Raw genomic sequence first — 14406 nt, forward strand, 5'->3', positions numbered from 1 at the left:
ACATAAAGCCCGGATTTACCTGCAGATACGGGTGGAGGATGGCTGGGTCCGTGGCCGCGTATGCGCACGGCGATGACCTGTGGCGGCCGCGCCGTACAACATGGCACCGGCTGCTCACGGACCCAGCCTGCCAGATAATGCTCCCCTGTAACCCCTCTCGCCACCCACAGACCACCCCACACCAGTCCCCCAGCCCACACTGAAGCCCCCCCTGCCAGTGGAATGGCTCTCCATCCCCCTACCCCCCGACAGTGGCGGCGCTGGACACAGTCCGCAGCCGCCACACGAGGTCCCCGGAAACTGAGAGGACATGCGACCGACGCCGTAGAGAAGTCTACCCATCGAGGGGGGGGGCCTCAGGTGATGTCCTGAGGCCGTCCCAATGGTGTGCGGCATACTCAGCAATTACGCCGTTCTTGAAGGGACGAAGCATCCGAAAAACGGCGTCGCCCCCTGATTTCAGCGTAAAAGCGGATTCTCCGGTCAATCACCGAACGCGATTTCACGTCGGCAATCGGAGAATCCCGCCCATTTGGTTTTAAACCGGAGCAGGTTCCCCAGCATCCTTAGGATTGTCATGAAATTTCCTTCGAGTCACTAACTGAGTTCTGATTTAGCAATAGGCGATTCACAGGTGCGTTCAACTGAGGAATGGATACTTTTACACAAGATCCTTCCCCTAATTGGAGGACATTATCATCAGGTGCTCCTTGTAGCTCCTGAGCCTCTTTTCCTGCATTTGCCAGGGATCGGGCTAGCTCAATGTTTTTTTGTTTTGTTTTTTTTAAAGAGATGCAGTAACTCTTGAGTTGTAACATTATTTCGCACACCAATCTGCCTCGCAACATCTCGGTCAGGGATGAGCAGAATTCACAATGTCCTGTTGTTTTCCTCAAACTGGTTAAAAAAAATATCATTAATGGGTTCCCTCTGCCATATTAAAGCGGTATCTGAAGGATGACAGAAGGCTTTGGATCATTTTCGCTCCAGATCTGTGCGCTGGTCAAATGTTTGGGTCTGGGGCATGTGTGTTTTTTATTACATTGAATACTGGGGTCCCGCATGCTGTCAGCAGAATTACTTTCTGCTTCTCAAATCCCACAACGTCATTAGCCCGGAAGAAATAACGCATGAGCTCTGCGGATTGGGCCCCGCCTTCTCCGTTAATGTCATAAGGTTCGAGCTGACTGAACAGAGATATCTTTTTCCTTACTGGAGAGATGCTCATATTCAATTCTGAAGGTTGCTGGAAAAACTGGTGTTTACGCCTCGTCACAAGGGATAGTTGAGACAAATAGCTTGATGTGTTTCTGATTAAGCTAGATAAACGCAAGGAAGAAAAGAAATAGCAAGTTATGCTGTTGGTACGAGAGTAATGGAGTGAGAAGAGGCTCACGTGGAGCATGAACGGCTGACAGACTAGTTGAGCCGAATTACTTGTTTTGTCCACATTTTGCAGAAAGAATCCGGGTTACCGGCAGAAACGAAAGACAGCCACAGTTTCTGTTGATGGACTACCCCTGAATCGTTCATGTGAACAGCAATTTCGGTTTTCAATTTTTTCCATAATAAGCTCTAAGCGTTTTTTTCAAAATATAAAAAATGGTCATCAGAGTTTAATTGGGCCTCAAGGAATAAACACAGCTAAAAACAGGCAAGGAAAATCATACTGACCTTTACACTGTTGAGTGTTCACAGCTGTCTAAATACACATTGGTCGAACACAAACACATGACATACATATGCTCACACAAAAGATATTTGGCCTAAAATGCATCACTTTTTCAATGACCACAAGTCTGAGAACTTTAAAAAAAAATGTTATACCTTTCAGCTGATTGTGAGAATATACTGTATTTAATATTTTGGAATTTAAACAATTTAAATATTTGAAAGGGAAATACTTTAAAAGATGAAATTAATACCATACAATGTTATTGGACATCAAGTGATGACGTTACAATCCTACACATTTATAGACCAATTCACCCATAAGATGTAAATATTATTTTCAGTGCAGGAGATACATCTTGGTAAACAGGTCAAACTCCTCATTAAAATTTCAGGTTTGTCTCCAATCAACATAACCTTTAATAGAAGCGCAAAAGATTATTATGGTTTATTCAATGTTGTTTGTGAAAAGAAGTTTCAAGAACTAAAGCATCCAGTATCCTGGGCTTTATTAATAGGGGCATGGAGTACAGGAGCAAGGAGGTTATGCTGAACGTATACAAGACACTAGTCGACCACTGCTGGGATATTATGTACAGACTGGGCGCCACTAAGGAAAGATGTGAACACATTGAGGGTGCTTACAAGAATGGTTCCAAGGATGAGAGACTTCAGTTATAGGATAAATTGGAGAGATTGGGACTTTTCTCCTTGGAGAGAAGGCGGCTAGGAGGAGATTTGATAGAGGTGTTCAAAATCATGAGGGGAACTGGATTGAGTAGGAAAGGAGAAACTGTCTCGGGTCACAAAAGGAGCAAGAATGAGAGCGCACAGATTTGAAGTGGTTCGCAAGAGAAGCAAATGAGAAGCGGAAAAGTAAATTTTCACACAGCGAGTGGTTTGAGTCTGAAATGCACTGCCTGGGAATGTGGTGGTGGCAGGTTCAATCGAGGCATTCAAGACAGCATTAGAATGATTGTGCAGGGGAACGGAGAAAATGCAGAATGACACTAAGTCACAATGTTCATTGGGAGCACTAGTGCAGACACTATGGGCCGAATGGACTCCTTCTGCACCGCAACAATTGGCATCATTGAATTCCCGCAGTGCAAAAGAAGGTTATTCAGCCAATTGATTGGCACCGACCCTTCGAAAGGCCACCCGACCTAGGCCCAACCCCCCACCCTATCCCCATCCAATCTTTTGGCACTTAGGGGCAACTTAGCATGGCCAATCCACCTAGCCTCCATATCTTTGGACTGTGGAAGGAAACAGGAGCATCTGTAGGAAACCGATGCAGACACAGCAAGAATGTACCTACTAAGTTTGGAATCGAACCTGTGTTCCTGTTGCTGTGATGCAGCAGTGCTAACCACTGTGCCACCGTGCAGCCCTAAATCTTCTGAATCTAGGCCGATTGCCCTTACACTACACTTCCCAAGTCTCCACCAAAACATATTCACAATACAATATTTCTATGTTACCTTCTCTCTGCCCCCACCTTCAAAGTTTCTGACTTTAACAATTCAGACTAGAGGCTTTACAATGCTACCAGGTCGTAAGCTGGTCACATTTGAAGAAGTGGTAGGTTTAGCTGCTTTGATGGTTTGGAGTTGAAATTGTTTTCAGGTTTCAATTCTGGTTCATTTCTTGCTTCACTGTTCAATTTTTCTTTATCAACATCTGTCTTCTGTGGTCAGATACCATTAGCTTGTTTAAGGAGGAACGTTTACTCCGTTATTTCAGAGAGTAAACTCGGGTTTGCTTTTTCCTAGGGGTCTGCTGTGATCTTGCTGGAAGTTGAAGTTTTAAAAATTCATTTCCACTTATTTTAAGATTTTAGCCAAATATTTATTTACGCTTTTATTTTCCAATTTTTTCCCCGAGCTTAGTAATTTTTAAATTCAGCTCAGCAATACTCTGGTGAATACAATTGTCTTTCATTCAGAGTTATCTGTGGAATCTTTATACAAACTTATATAGGAATTCAATTCCTTTCGTAATCTTTCTTCTGTGCTCCTTGATGCTCCTTAGACTCGTTCAAATCACTCGATCGATCCTCGACCTGTTTCTTAGACTTTTCCTTTTCTGGTTTCAAAGTCTGGATTTGCTCTTCCATACTGCACATCTCGGCCGGGATTCTCTGACCCCGCGCCGGGTCGGAGAATCGCCGGGGGGTGGGGGGGGGGGGGGGCACGAGAATCGCGCCATGCCGCCCTGACGCCGATTCTCCGGCGACAATTTTCGGGCCCCCGCGGGATCGCCGCTACGCCGGTTTGGGGCTGTTGAAAGCGGCCCTCCCCGGTGATGCCCCAGGCCTCGATGGGCCGAATGCCCGCCAAAATCGGCCAAGTTCCGCATGGCATGGGTTACGTATGGTCCCACCTGGCGGGACCTCGGAGTTCTGTCTGCGGGGGTCGTCCTGGTTGGGGGAGGGGGAGGCTCCACGGTGGCCTGGCCCGCAATCAGGGCCTACCGATCGGCGGGCAGGCTAGTTTTGTCCTTCATTTTGGTTTCACTATTAACCAGGTTAGTCTTCCATGAAGCTTGTTTCAGTTTCATAATCATGATACCTGTGGCTTCATTATGTGCTGAAAACTTGGAATGTTCTACTTCCTCACCCTCAATCAATGCCAGATATCTCAGCACGACTGTTGCAGTGGGGATAATATGTCGGCATTTTCAAAAATATCTTTGTTTAAGCCTTCTAGCTGCTTCTGAGCCTCAACTTTGCTCTGCACTAAATTCTTCGACTCGTGCACTTCATTGCACTATAATGGTCTGCCACCATGGCTTGGGTATTGCCTTTTACCCAGTCATTGCTTCAATGAGGTTGTTTTATCACTTTTCTTAAGGTTTGCATGCTCTACGACTTGAAGATTAAAATACTAGTCAAAGATTTTTAATAGTTCATCAAAACTGGTTGAGGATTCATCAATGTCTCAGATTCAGACTATTTCAATCGGCATTTCACCAAATAAGTATATAAAACATTAACTTGGAATTCCTTTGATTTTCTATCTAATTCTGATGCACTATAATCAAAAAAAAAAAAGTATTCCATAACATGGGGGGTGAAACCGTACCATATTTTCCCCTGAGTGAGGATCAGACTGAAAACCTGCATGTAGTTCGCCAACTGCACAGACCAGTTTTCAGTCCAGATCTTGAGCCGTTCCAAGTAAACTAAAAAGAGTAGGCATAGTTTATGGCATCTGTCTGACGGGGTGGGACCTGATAGGGCCCACAGATATCGAGGGCCCACAGAGATTGAGGCGACAGCTTTAAAGGGCATCCCAATCAGAACTGAAAATCAACCTCCATTGCAGAAGTATTGCCGGCATTCCACCCCACACTGCACGCTCCCCTGTGCCTGCACGTTTTCTCCTCACTGCCCGCTCCCAATGCCCCATCTGCAAGTTCCTCCCTCAATGGCCTTGGTGCACTACCCCCATCACACTAATGTGACCCCACCGCCATGTGATTCCCCAGAAGGCCCACCCTGGTGCTACCCAGAAGCACTTCTCCTTGACACAGGCTGGCAATGCCAACCTGGCAGTGAATACCTATGCCAAGGGGCAGTGTCAGGAGGCAGTGCCCTGCATTCCCCTTTTCCACTGCGGGCCACACCTACCTTTTCACCCCCAAAGGGATTGCCTCAACATGACTTCATGTCGGCGAGGTTTGAATATTCAGTTCAGTGGGGGGTGAGGAATGTATTCGGAAACATGAAAGTGAGGTTCTTGTCCTTTTGGGGCGTAAACCTTGTGGTCACAAGCAAGGGGCGTGGAAAATCAGGAAATGCGAGCTCTCCAGGGAGAATTGCATTTCCCAATTCTCTCCAGATTTTCCAGACAAGTTGGCAATCCTATGCACCACTAACCGGGTTCAAAATCAACCGCCCCCCCTCCCTATTTTGCATCTGGTTTGGTCCTTGCATGAGCCCAAATTGATCTGGACAGTTTAATTTATTATCCATGGCTCTTTTACATAAGAGAAGAGTACAGCTTTAAACTTTCTTTCCCTCTCTTCCAAGATGCACCAACTTCTCTTTCCCATCTTCTTCCCGTGCCTATTAGACCCCAGTAGGCTCCGGCAGTGATTGTGTCTTTTTTAAATTATATGACTCTGCAGGAAATGACAAATCCCACCAGCCTGGATTATTGAGTGGGTTTTCAAAGTGTAAAAACGGGAGAGAAAGGTGACTTTAGACTCTGGCTGCCGGTTTCAAACTGTTTATAATCATCTGAGCTCAGCTGTCATGTGGTTTAGTGACAACTGCATACTCAACTGCAGCGTTCCTTCTGCTGTGTTGGTTAAACAACTATGTTCTGCCTGGTTATAGCCTTGATTTTTCTTTGAAGGAAAGTTCAGCCTTTTTCTGATTTTTGCTCACCCTTTTTGTGATCTGGCTAGGCCCTTTGACTTTGTGTTGGGTCAGGCTTTTCTTCTGCACTGGTTGTTCTTCTGCCCTTCAGTAGTTTTATTTCTTGGTCATTTCCAGCAATGTCTTTGGTTCAGGTGCACTTCAGTCAGGTCACGGCTTCAGTTCTTTCAGTTTATCATGCTTTGAGATTGCTGGTTCTACTTGTCAACAATAGTCTGCATGAGGCCTTCTTTAAATACAAGTTTAAAAGGTCCTTTTCATACTCTTCCATGCCAAGGTATTTCCTCTCCAGTCACCTCCCCATGGCCCACATGACACCCATGCCAAGGTAACATCCCCCCCAACATCTATGGCCCTGTCATGCGTGGGGGTGTGTGATGTACCACATTTTGGAAAGGGGGCACTTAGGGCCATTGGGGCTCTTTGAAGGCCTTATTTTGGCAAGGGGGAACCATAGAGGGTAGGTGAGAGACATGAGGTGGAATGAATGGGGTATGGGGATTATGTGAGGGGTGTGAAGGGATAAGGGCTGGAGGGACATTAGTGTTATTTTAACTGGGGTGGGTGAAGTCCCACAGCACTGAGGTGGGCCTTTTGAACAGGCCATCTTGGCACCCAGCTGCTCCTGTGGCAATCTCTGACCTCTTTCCTAGGTTGGCTGGTCCAACTGCCACCCACATCCATCCCCCAGCAATGAAGATCCTTTTTTTTCCCGAGCGCCTTTTCCTGAGGCAGGTGGGTCAAGGTAGGAATTTTCCCAACTCCCATTACCCACCTCGGTGATGAAAGTTCAGGTCATAGTCTCAAATTGTGAAATTGCATTCATCCACCCAACAATTATCTCAGCATTTGATTTGCATTTGGGTTGCAAGATGAAAAAATTTTACTTTAGGAACTGGGTATTAACCCAGTTTTTAATCCATTTTTACTGTCAATGGTAAAAGTTAGTGTACCTTGAAAGTAAATTTTTAATAATGTTAGCATTTAAGAGGAAGTTAGACCAGCAAATAAAAGAATATGTTGAAATGATGAGATGGAGTAGGGTGGAAGATGATATGTGAAATGTAAACACCAGTATAGACCAGTTTGAGCTAGATAGCCTCTTTCTTTTCTTCGCAAAGCTATAGCTCAGACAAATATTACAAGGGTAGAAGAAAAAAGACGACACCACTTGGAAAAAATTGAAAGCCATAAAAAGAACACAGTGCACAAAGTTTATTACTCACTTGCACTTATAGTTCTCAGGGGTGAAGTTATGATGGTGAGGAAACTGCAGATCCCAGCGTTGGCAAGGGATTCCTGAAGGTGTGGTGTTCATGGTCCCTCTGTAACTCTCCCCAAGATCCTTGAAGCATTCGGTGGTCATCTCCGAATCATGATCACAATTGTGAACTGTAACATTTGATAATGTGTCAAGCAGAGGTCCTCTTTCAGAATTACGTTCTCATTGACCTGAGTAAGCTAGTACAGTGCTCACAGGTCCAGCAGCAAAGTACAAACTTTCTTTGGATAGTCACCCCAGATAAATGCATTAAACGCAAGATCCCACTCTGTATTCATCTTAAACTGGCAACAATGCATTATCACCAATTCTCTTACTCCTAAAATGTCTCCCGAAAATTAAGGATGCGACCTATTTCATTAAGCTAACATCAAAACAATCGTTTGCATAAATTCAATGTCCGAGGAAACACAAATTGTGAAGCCTAATGATGTTTTCTGCTTCTTTAAAACTCCTTGTAGCGATGAGCTGAATGTCAGAGAGCAGCTTCTGAATCATTAAGATGAGGTCAGATCATTATCTGAGCCAAATTTGAGCAGGGAAGAGGGATCTTGTAAATAACAAATATTAGTCATACTACATATCACTGAAGAGATTATTGCTCTTGACATCAAATGCAAACAATCCAACCAACGCATGAGGATTTACAGTGGTCAGTCAGGGTTTTTCCAACTAGAGGTTCTGCTTAAAGGAAAAGATGAATCATTGCTCTGGATTTTGGGACTGAAGGAAGAGTTTGCTGCTGATGTGGAAAGCCCCGATATGTTTTTAAAATTTAAGAAATAAAGTAAATATTTACTCACCGCACTCTTTAATGGCACAGTATTCCCAAACGATGTGAGGGTCAAGTGTATAACACCAAGGCTTGGTGCGCCCATTAGGATTACGACAATAGTTGTCATCAAGTCCCTTATCCGGAAACCTGAAAATTAAATCACAAGGATTGTACTAGCTCATTTTGCTCAAGCATTAAGTAGTTTCAATGACATAATTAAGCCAAAATAATCAGGTATATATTTGGAAAAAATGTCAAAAAGAGTCCATCCTATCCCTTAACCCACTAACCCCACCCAAACCTTTGGACACTAAGGGGCAATTTAGCATGGACAATTCACCTAACCTGCACATCTTTGGACTGTGGGAGGAAACCAGAGAAAACCCACGCAGACACAGGGAGAAAGTATTCTTTGAATACGCACCCAGGCTGCCCCTCTGGACACCCTCAGACCCCAGCTGCACGAAAAAGGGGTGCGTGTGGCCAATCTCAATCAGTGCCCCTCAGGTGTTGGTACTACTCAGAAGCTCTGCCCTACTGCAGACGAAGCAGGGGATCAACAGAGCTCATCGCAGCTAGAGGACGCCTGCACCGTGGTCTTTGGAGTCCTCCCGTCTCACTGCCCCTATCAGGACAGCTGCCTCACTAGTGACCCCCCAGATTACCAGCTGTCTCCTCCTGGTGAGCCTGGCTGCCACCAACGTCCAGGTGTTGTGTTGGGTGTTCTGGATCCGTGGAACACATACAGGTCACCAACACTTGAAATAGTGCAACACTATTTTATTGAATGATTAACTGTTTAAACATACTCAGACTGTGGGTGTATACGATACTAGCTTTAACTAAAGACCTTTGCCTTGTCTAAACCAGTCGATGCACTCAGCACATGGTGAATGTCTGTGCTGCAGCCTGTGAGCTCTGTGCTCCTAGCTAGCTGCAGCTCGAATGAGCGGGAACTCTGATGCCCCCTGTCTTTATAGTGTGTGTGCTCTCACTGGTGATTGGCTGCGGTGTTGTGTGTGTTGATTGGTCCCACTGTGTGTCCATCAGTGTGTGTGTGTCTGCACCATGATATACCGGTGTATATTATGACATCCCCCTTTTATAAAAGAATGTACATGTGTGGCAATAAATAGTGTATGGGAGAATGTCCCTGACTACGTGTGTGCAAAAGACATATTTACAGGACTATGTACATGAGGACTAAGCTATTTACATGGGAAGGTGCCTGGCGCAGAAAAACAGTATGCAACAAGAATAACGAGATGAACACTATCTACAAACCATGTAAACGATCAAACGGAAGAACAGAACAATTCAGAAAGTCTATAAGTCCACAAAGTTCACAAATTAAGTCTCTGAGGTGGGCGACAAATTCTGGTTGACCGTCTCAAGGGTGGGTTGGGAGCCGCCGGCTGAGGAGAGGGCTGGACTATGTCAGAATGAGGAGGAAGAAGAGTGACAGGGATCTCTGCATAGTCCATGGCAGGGTCAGCAGGAGGGCGAGGAGACAGTGGAGGATCGCGGAGCGAGCGTGGAACGAGACGAAGGGCGCGTCGATTGCGGCGCAGAATGGAGCCGTCCGGTAGATGAACTAGGAATGAGCGGGGGGCCACCTGCCCAAGGACAACAGCAATTGCAGACCAGCCACCATCCAGAAGGTGGATGCGGATGTTGTCATCTGGAGCCAGAGCAGGGAGATCAGCTGCACGGGAGTCATGAGCCACCTTGTGCTGTGCACGAGACAGCCGCATCCAGGGAAGGACCGGAACATGGTCGAGGTCTAGGACATGAATGGATGGCACTGTCGTCCTCAGGATATGACCAATGAGCAATTGGGTTGGCGACAGGCCAGTGGAGCAGAGCGATAGGCCAGCAAGGCGAGGTAGAAATCGGACCCAGCATCAGCAGCCTTGCAGAGGAGCTGTTTGACTATGTGGACGCCCTTCTCCACTTTGCCGTTGTATTGGGGATACAGGGGACTGGATGTCACATAGGCAAAATTGTACCGCCTGGCAAAGTTGGACCATTTGCTGGCTTGCGAAGCAGGGGCCATTGTCTGACATAACGGTGAGTGGGATGCCGTGTCGAGCAAAGGTGTCCTTACAGGCACGGATGACTGCAGACGATTTGATATCGTGCAACCGTACCACCTCCGGGTAATTTGAAAAGTAGTCCACGATCAGGACATAGTCTCTACCCAGTGTGTGGAACAGGTCGATGCCCACCTTGGTCCAAGGTGACGTGACCAACTCATGGGGCTGCAGGGTCTCACGTGGTTGGGCCGGCTGGAAGTGCTGACAAGTGGGGCAGTTGAGCACTGTGTTGGCCATGTCCTCATTAATGCCGGGCCAGTACACTGCCTCTCGGGCCGTCGGCGGCACTTTTCCACGCCAAGATGGTCCTCGTGTAGCTGTTCCAGGACGAGCTGGCACATGCTATGCGGGATGACAATGCGGTCCAGTTTCAGAAGAACCTCGTCTACTACCGCAAGAGCATCTCTGACATTATAGAACTGAGGGCATGGGCCCTTGTGACACCCGTCTGTTAGGTGGCGCATGATACGCTGTAGCAAAGGGTCAGCCGCCGTCTCGTGACGAATTTGGACGAAGCGTTCATCCGTGGCAGGTAGATTGGAGGCCACATGGGCGTCAACCTGGCAGACGAATCCCGCTAGGTCACATGGAGTGTTGACTGCCCTAGAGAGAGCGTCAGCAATGATGAGGTCTTTGCCTGGGGTGTATACCAGCTGGAAGTCATATCGGCGGAGCTTGAGAAGAATACGCTGGAGGCGAGGCGTCATGTCGTTCAAGTCTCTCTGTATTATATTGACCAGCAGGCGATGGTCGGTCTCGACGGTGAATTGAGGAAGTCCGTACACATAATCGTGAAACTTAACCACACCGGTCAGGAGGCCCAGGCACTCCTTTTCTATCTGCATGTAGCGCTGTTCCGCGGGGGTCATGGCGCGTGACGCATATGCAACGGGGGCCCATGATGAGGTCTCATCGCATTGCGGGAGCACTGCCCCAATGCCGGATTGGCTGGCATAGGTCGAAATTTTGGTCTCTTTTGCTGGATCAAAGAAAGCTAAGACCGGGCCATGGTGAGTTTGGTTTTGAGTTCTCTCCATTCGCGCTCGTGGGCAGGGAGCCATTGGAAGTCTGTTGTCTTCCTGACCAGGTTCCTGAGAGCCGTGGTATGAGAGGCGAGGTTAGGGATGAATTTCCCTAAAAAATTGACCATGCCCAGGAATCGGAGGACCGCCTTCTTGTCCTCTGGCGTTTCCATGGCTGTGATAGCAGCCACCTTGTCCGCATCCGGCCGCACACCCAACTGGGAGATGTGGTCTCCGAGGATCTTGGTTCAGTCTGACCAAAAGAGCACTTTGCCCTGTTGAGGCATAGGCCCTGCTCACGTATGCGTTTGAATACACGCTGGAGGCGACTGACATGCTCCTGCGGGGTGGTGGACCAAATGATAATGTCGTCAACATAGTTGCGAACACCTTCAATGCCTTCCATCATTTGTTCCATCATCCTATGGAACACTTCTGAAGCAGATATGATCCCAAACGGCATCCTGTTGTAACAATATCTGCCAAAGGGGGTATTGAATGTACACAGTTTCCTGCTGGATTTGTCGAGCTGGATTTTCCAGAATCCTTTTGAGGCGTCGGGTTTGGTGAAGAGCTTGGCGTGAGCCATCTCGCATGTGATCTCTTCGCGCTTGAGAATTGGATAATGTTCCCTCATGATATTGTAATTTAGATCCTTGGGATCAATGCAAATTCTCAATTCGCGGGAAGGCTTTTTTTTTTTTTTTTAAAACACACACCATGGAACTGACCCAGTCGGTTGGTTCCGTGACTCTGGAAATCACTCCTTGGTCCTGGAGGTCCTGCAGCTGCTGCTTGAGGCGGCCCTTAAGGGATGCTGGGACCCTGCGAGGTGCGTGCACCTCAGGCGTGGCATTCTGTTTCAATAAGATCTTGTAGGTATATGGGAGCGTGCCCATGCCTTCGAAGACGTCGTGGTGCTGGTTGATGATGGCGTCGAGTTGCGCCCTGAAGTCAGTGTCCTGAAAGGCAGACGTGTCATCAGGAGAGAGAGAGAGTGAACTCTCTGAACTAGGTTCAACAGCTTGCATGCCTGCGCGCCAAGCAGGGAGGCTTTCAAGGAGCCCATGATTTCAAAAGGAAGAACGGCTTTGCTTGACCTGTGCGTCACTTCAAGTTGGCACAAGCCGCTGGCATCAATGGCATTGCCATTGTAATCCAATAGCTGGCAGGCTGATTGAAGGATGGCTGGTTTGACACGAAGGCTTTGGAAGTCAGACCACGCAATGAGATAGGCGGAGGCACCAGTGTCCAGGCGGAAACGTATTTGGGACCGGTTGACTGTCAGGGTGGCACACCACTCATTGTCTGGATTGATGCTGTATACCGACAGCAGCTGGTGTCTTTGTTTTGGGGACACCCTGGTTTTTGTCACAATACCGGCTTGAAAAGGCGCCTTCGGGTCCTCGGTGTCACTGCTGTGTGGAAGGTCCGCATCGGACTCGGTGACCATGGGTTGAATTGCCCGGACATTCCTGCGAGGCTGGCTGAAGCGATATGAATTGGCAGGCTGAGCTGCTCGGCAGAAGGCAGCAGAGTGGCCAAGTCTGCCACATCTTAGGCATTGTCGAGATTTGGCAGGGCATTGGCGTTTTAAATGGGCGGAGCCACAGTTGCCGCAAGTCGCAGCGTCAGCACGTTCGCTGCGCCACCGCGCATACGCGGTGCGGTTGTGCGTGGTGCGCGCCTGCGCATTACGTTCTGCGACGTCGCCGTCCCCTCGTTTGGTTCGCACAAGCGTGGGAGTCTGCGAAAGGCGCGCGAAATGGCCGCCCTCATCCAGGCTGAGGCCCTGGAGTTGCTCAATTGCTTGGACCCATTCCGGCTCGTGGGGACCTTGCCGCGCCATTTCAGCCACTTGGATGTGGGAATACCGACTCGTGACGTTTTCGTGTCGGACACCGGTCTCAAAGGCGGTCGCTAGGGTGAGCTGCTTTACTTTGAGGATCTGCTGCCATAGGGGGTCCGACTGAACACCGAAAACGATCTGGTCGCGTATCATGGAGTCGGAGGTGGGCCCGTAGCTGCAAGACTGCGCAAGGATGTGGAGGTGCGTGAGAAAGGATTGGAAAGATTCATCCTTACCCTGCAAACGCTGCTGGAACACGTAGCACTCAAAACTGTCATTCACCTCTACGCTGCAGTGAGTGTCAAACTTGAGGAGGACCGTCTTGAACTTTGTTTTATCTTCATCATCCGCAAAGGTGAGAGAATTAAAAATGTGGATGACATGGTCCCCGGCCGCGGAGAGGAGGAGAGCAATCTTCCATGTATCTGAGGCGTCCTCCCTGTCTGTGGCCTCAAGGAAGAGCTGGAAGCACGGTTTGAAAAATCTTCCAGTTGGCCCCTAGGTTGCCGGCGATGCGGAGCGGTGGCGGCGGGCAGATGTTGTCCATGTTGCAGGATGACGGAATGCTGGCGGAAGGCAGATGACTTGCAGGTAGGTCTAAGAAATGCTAATATCCCTCAACTCCTGGTATCATGTTGTGTTGGGCGCTCTGGATCCGTGGAACACATACAGATCACCAATACTTGAAATAGTGCAACACTATTTTATTGAATCATTAACTGTTTAACATACTCTCACTGTGGGTTAACACGATACTAGCTTTAACTAAAGATCTTTGCCTTGTCCTAATCAGTCGATGCACTCAGCACACGGTGAATGTCTGTGTTGCAGGCTGTGAGCTCTGTCCTCCTAGCTAGCTGCAGCTCGAATGAGCGAGAACTCTGATGCCCCCTGTCTTTATAGTGAGTGTGCTCTAACTGGTGATTGGCTGCGGTGTTGTGTGTGTTGATTGGTCTTGCTGTGTGTCCATCAGTGTGTGTCTGCACCATGATATACTGGTGTATATTATTACACCAGGCAGTGTTCAGGAGGGCAGGTTTGAGTCTACGTCTCAGTCTGGTGAAGAGGGTGTCCCTCCGCACCTCCCTGGCGTGGAGCTGTGGGTCCACCTTGTCCTCCCGACCTCGGTTGGGGCAGGTCTTCTGAGCCACCTTGGTGGCGGCAGTGAGTGTGTGGTAAGTGGAGCACTTAAAAGCAGCTCCAGCTGCCAGGCTCTTTAGCGCTAACTCTGACCCCAGCGGTTAGAGCTCCTCCTGGGCTGGGAATTGCTCTGAATTCACGTGAATAGAGTGCTGGCTCATTTGCATGCCCTGATTCACATCCG

At 48.1% G+C, this 14406-nt stretch overlaps 1 protein-coding gene across 2 annotated transcripts in view; it reads right to left on the reverse strand.

Moving 5' to 3' along the window:
• LOC140387975 (hepatocyte growth factor-like) overlaps window positions 1-14406 on the reverse strand; it is a 74879-nt gene that overhangs the window by 33524 nt on the left and 26949 nt on the right. For both annotated transcript variants that reach the window (XM_072471396.1, XM_072471395.1), the window contains exons 7-8: window positions 8144-8262; window positions 7285-7450 (exon numbers count right to left, since the gene is read on the reverse strand). In XM_072471396.1, the coding sequence (XP_072327497.1) occupies window positions 7285-7450; window positions 8144-8262 (285 nt within the window). The remainder of the gene's footprint in view (window positions 1-7284; window positions 7451-8143; window positions 8263-14406) is intronic.

Source organism: Scyliorhinus torazame, chromosome 13, assembly GCF_047496885.1.
Source record: "Scyliorhinus torazame isolate Kashiwa2021f chromosome 13, sScyTor2.1, whole genome shotgun sequence".
Taxonomy (NCBI): domain Eukaryota; kingdom Metazoa; phylum Chordata; class Chondrichthyes; order Carcharhiniformes; family Scyliorhinidae; genus Scyliorhinus; species Scyliorhinus torazame.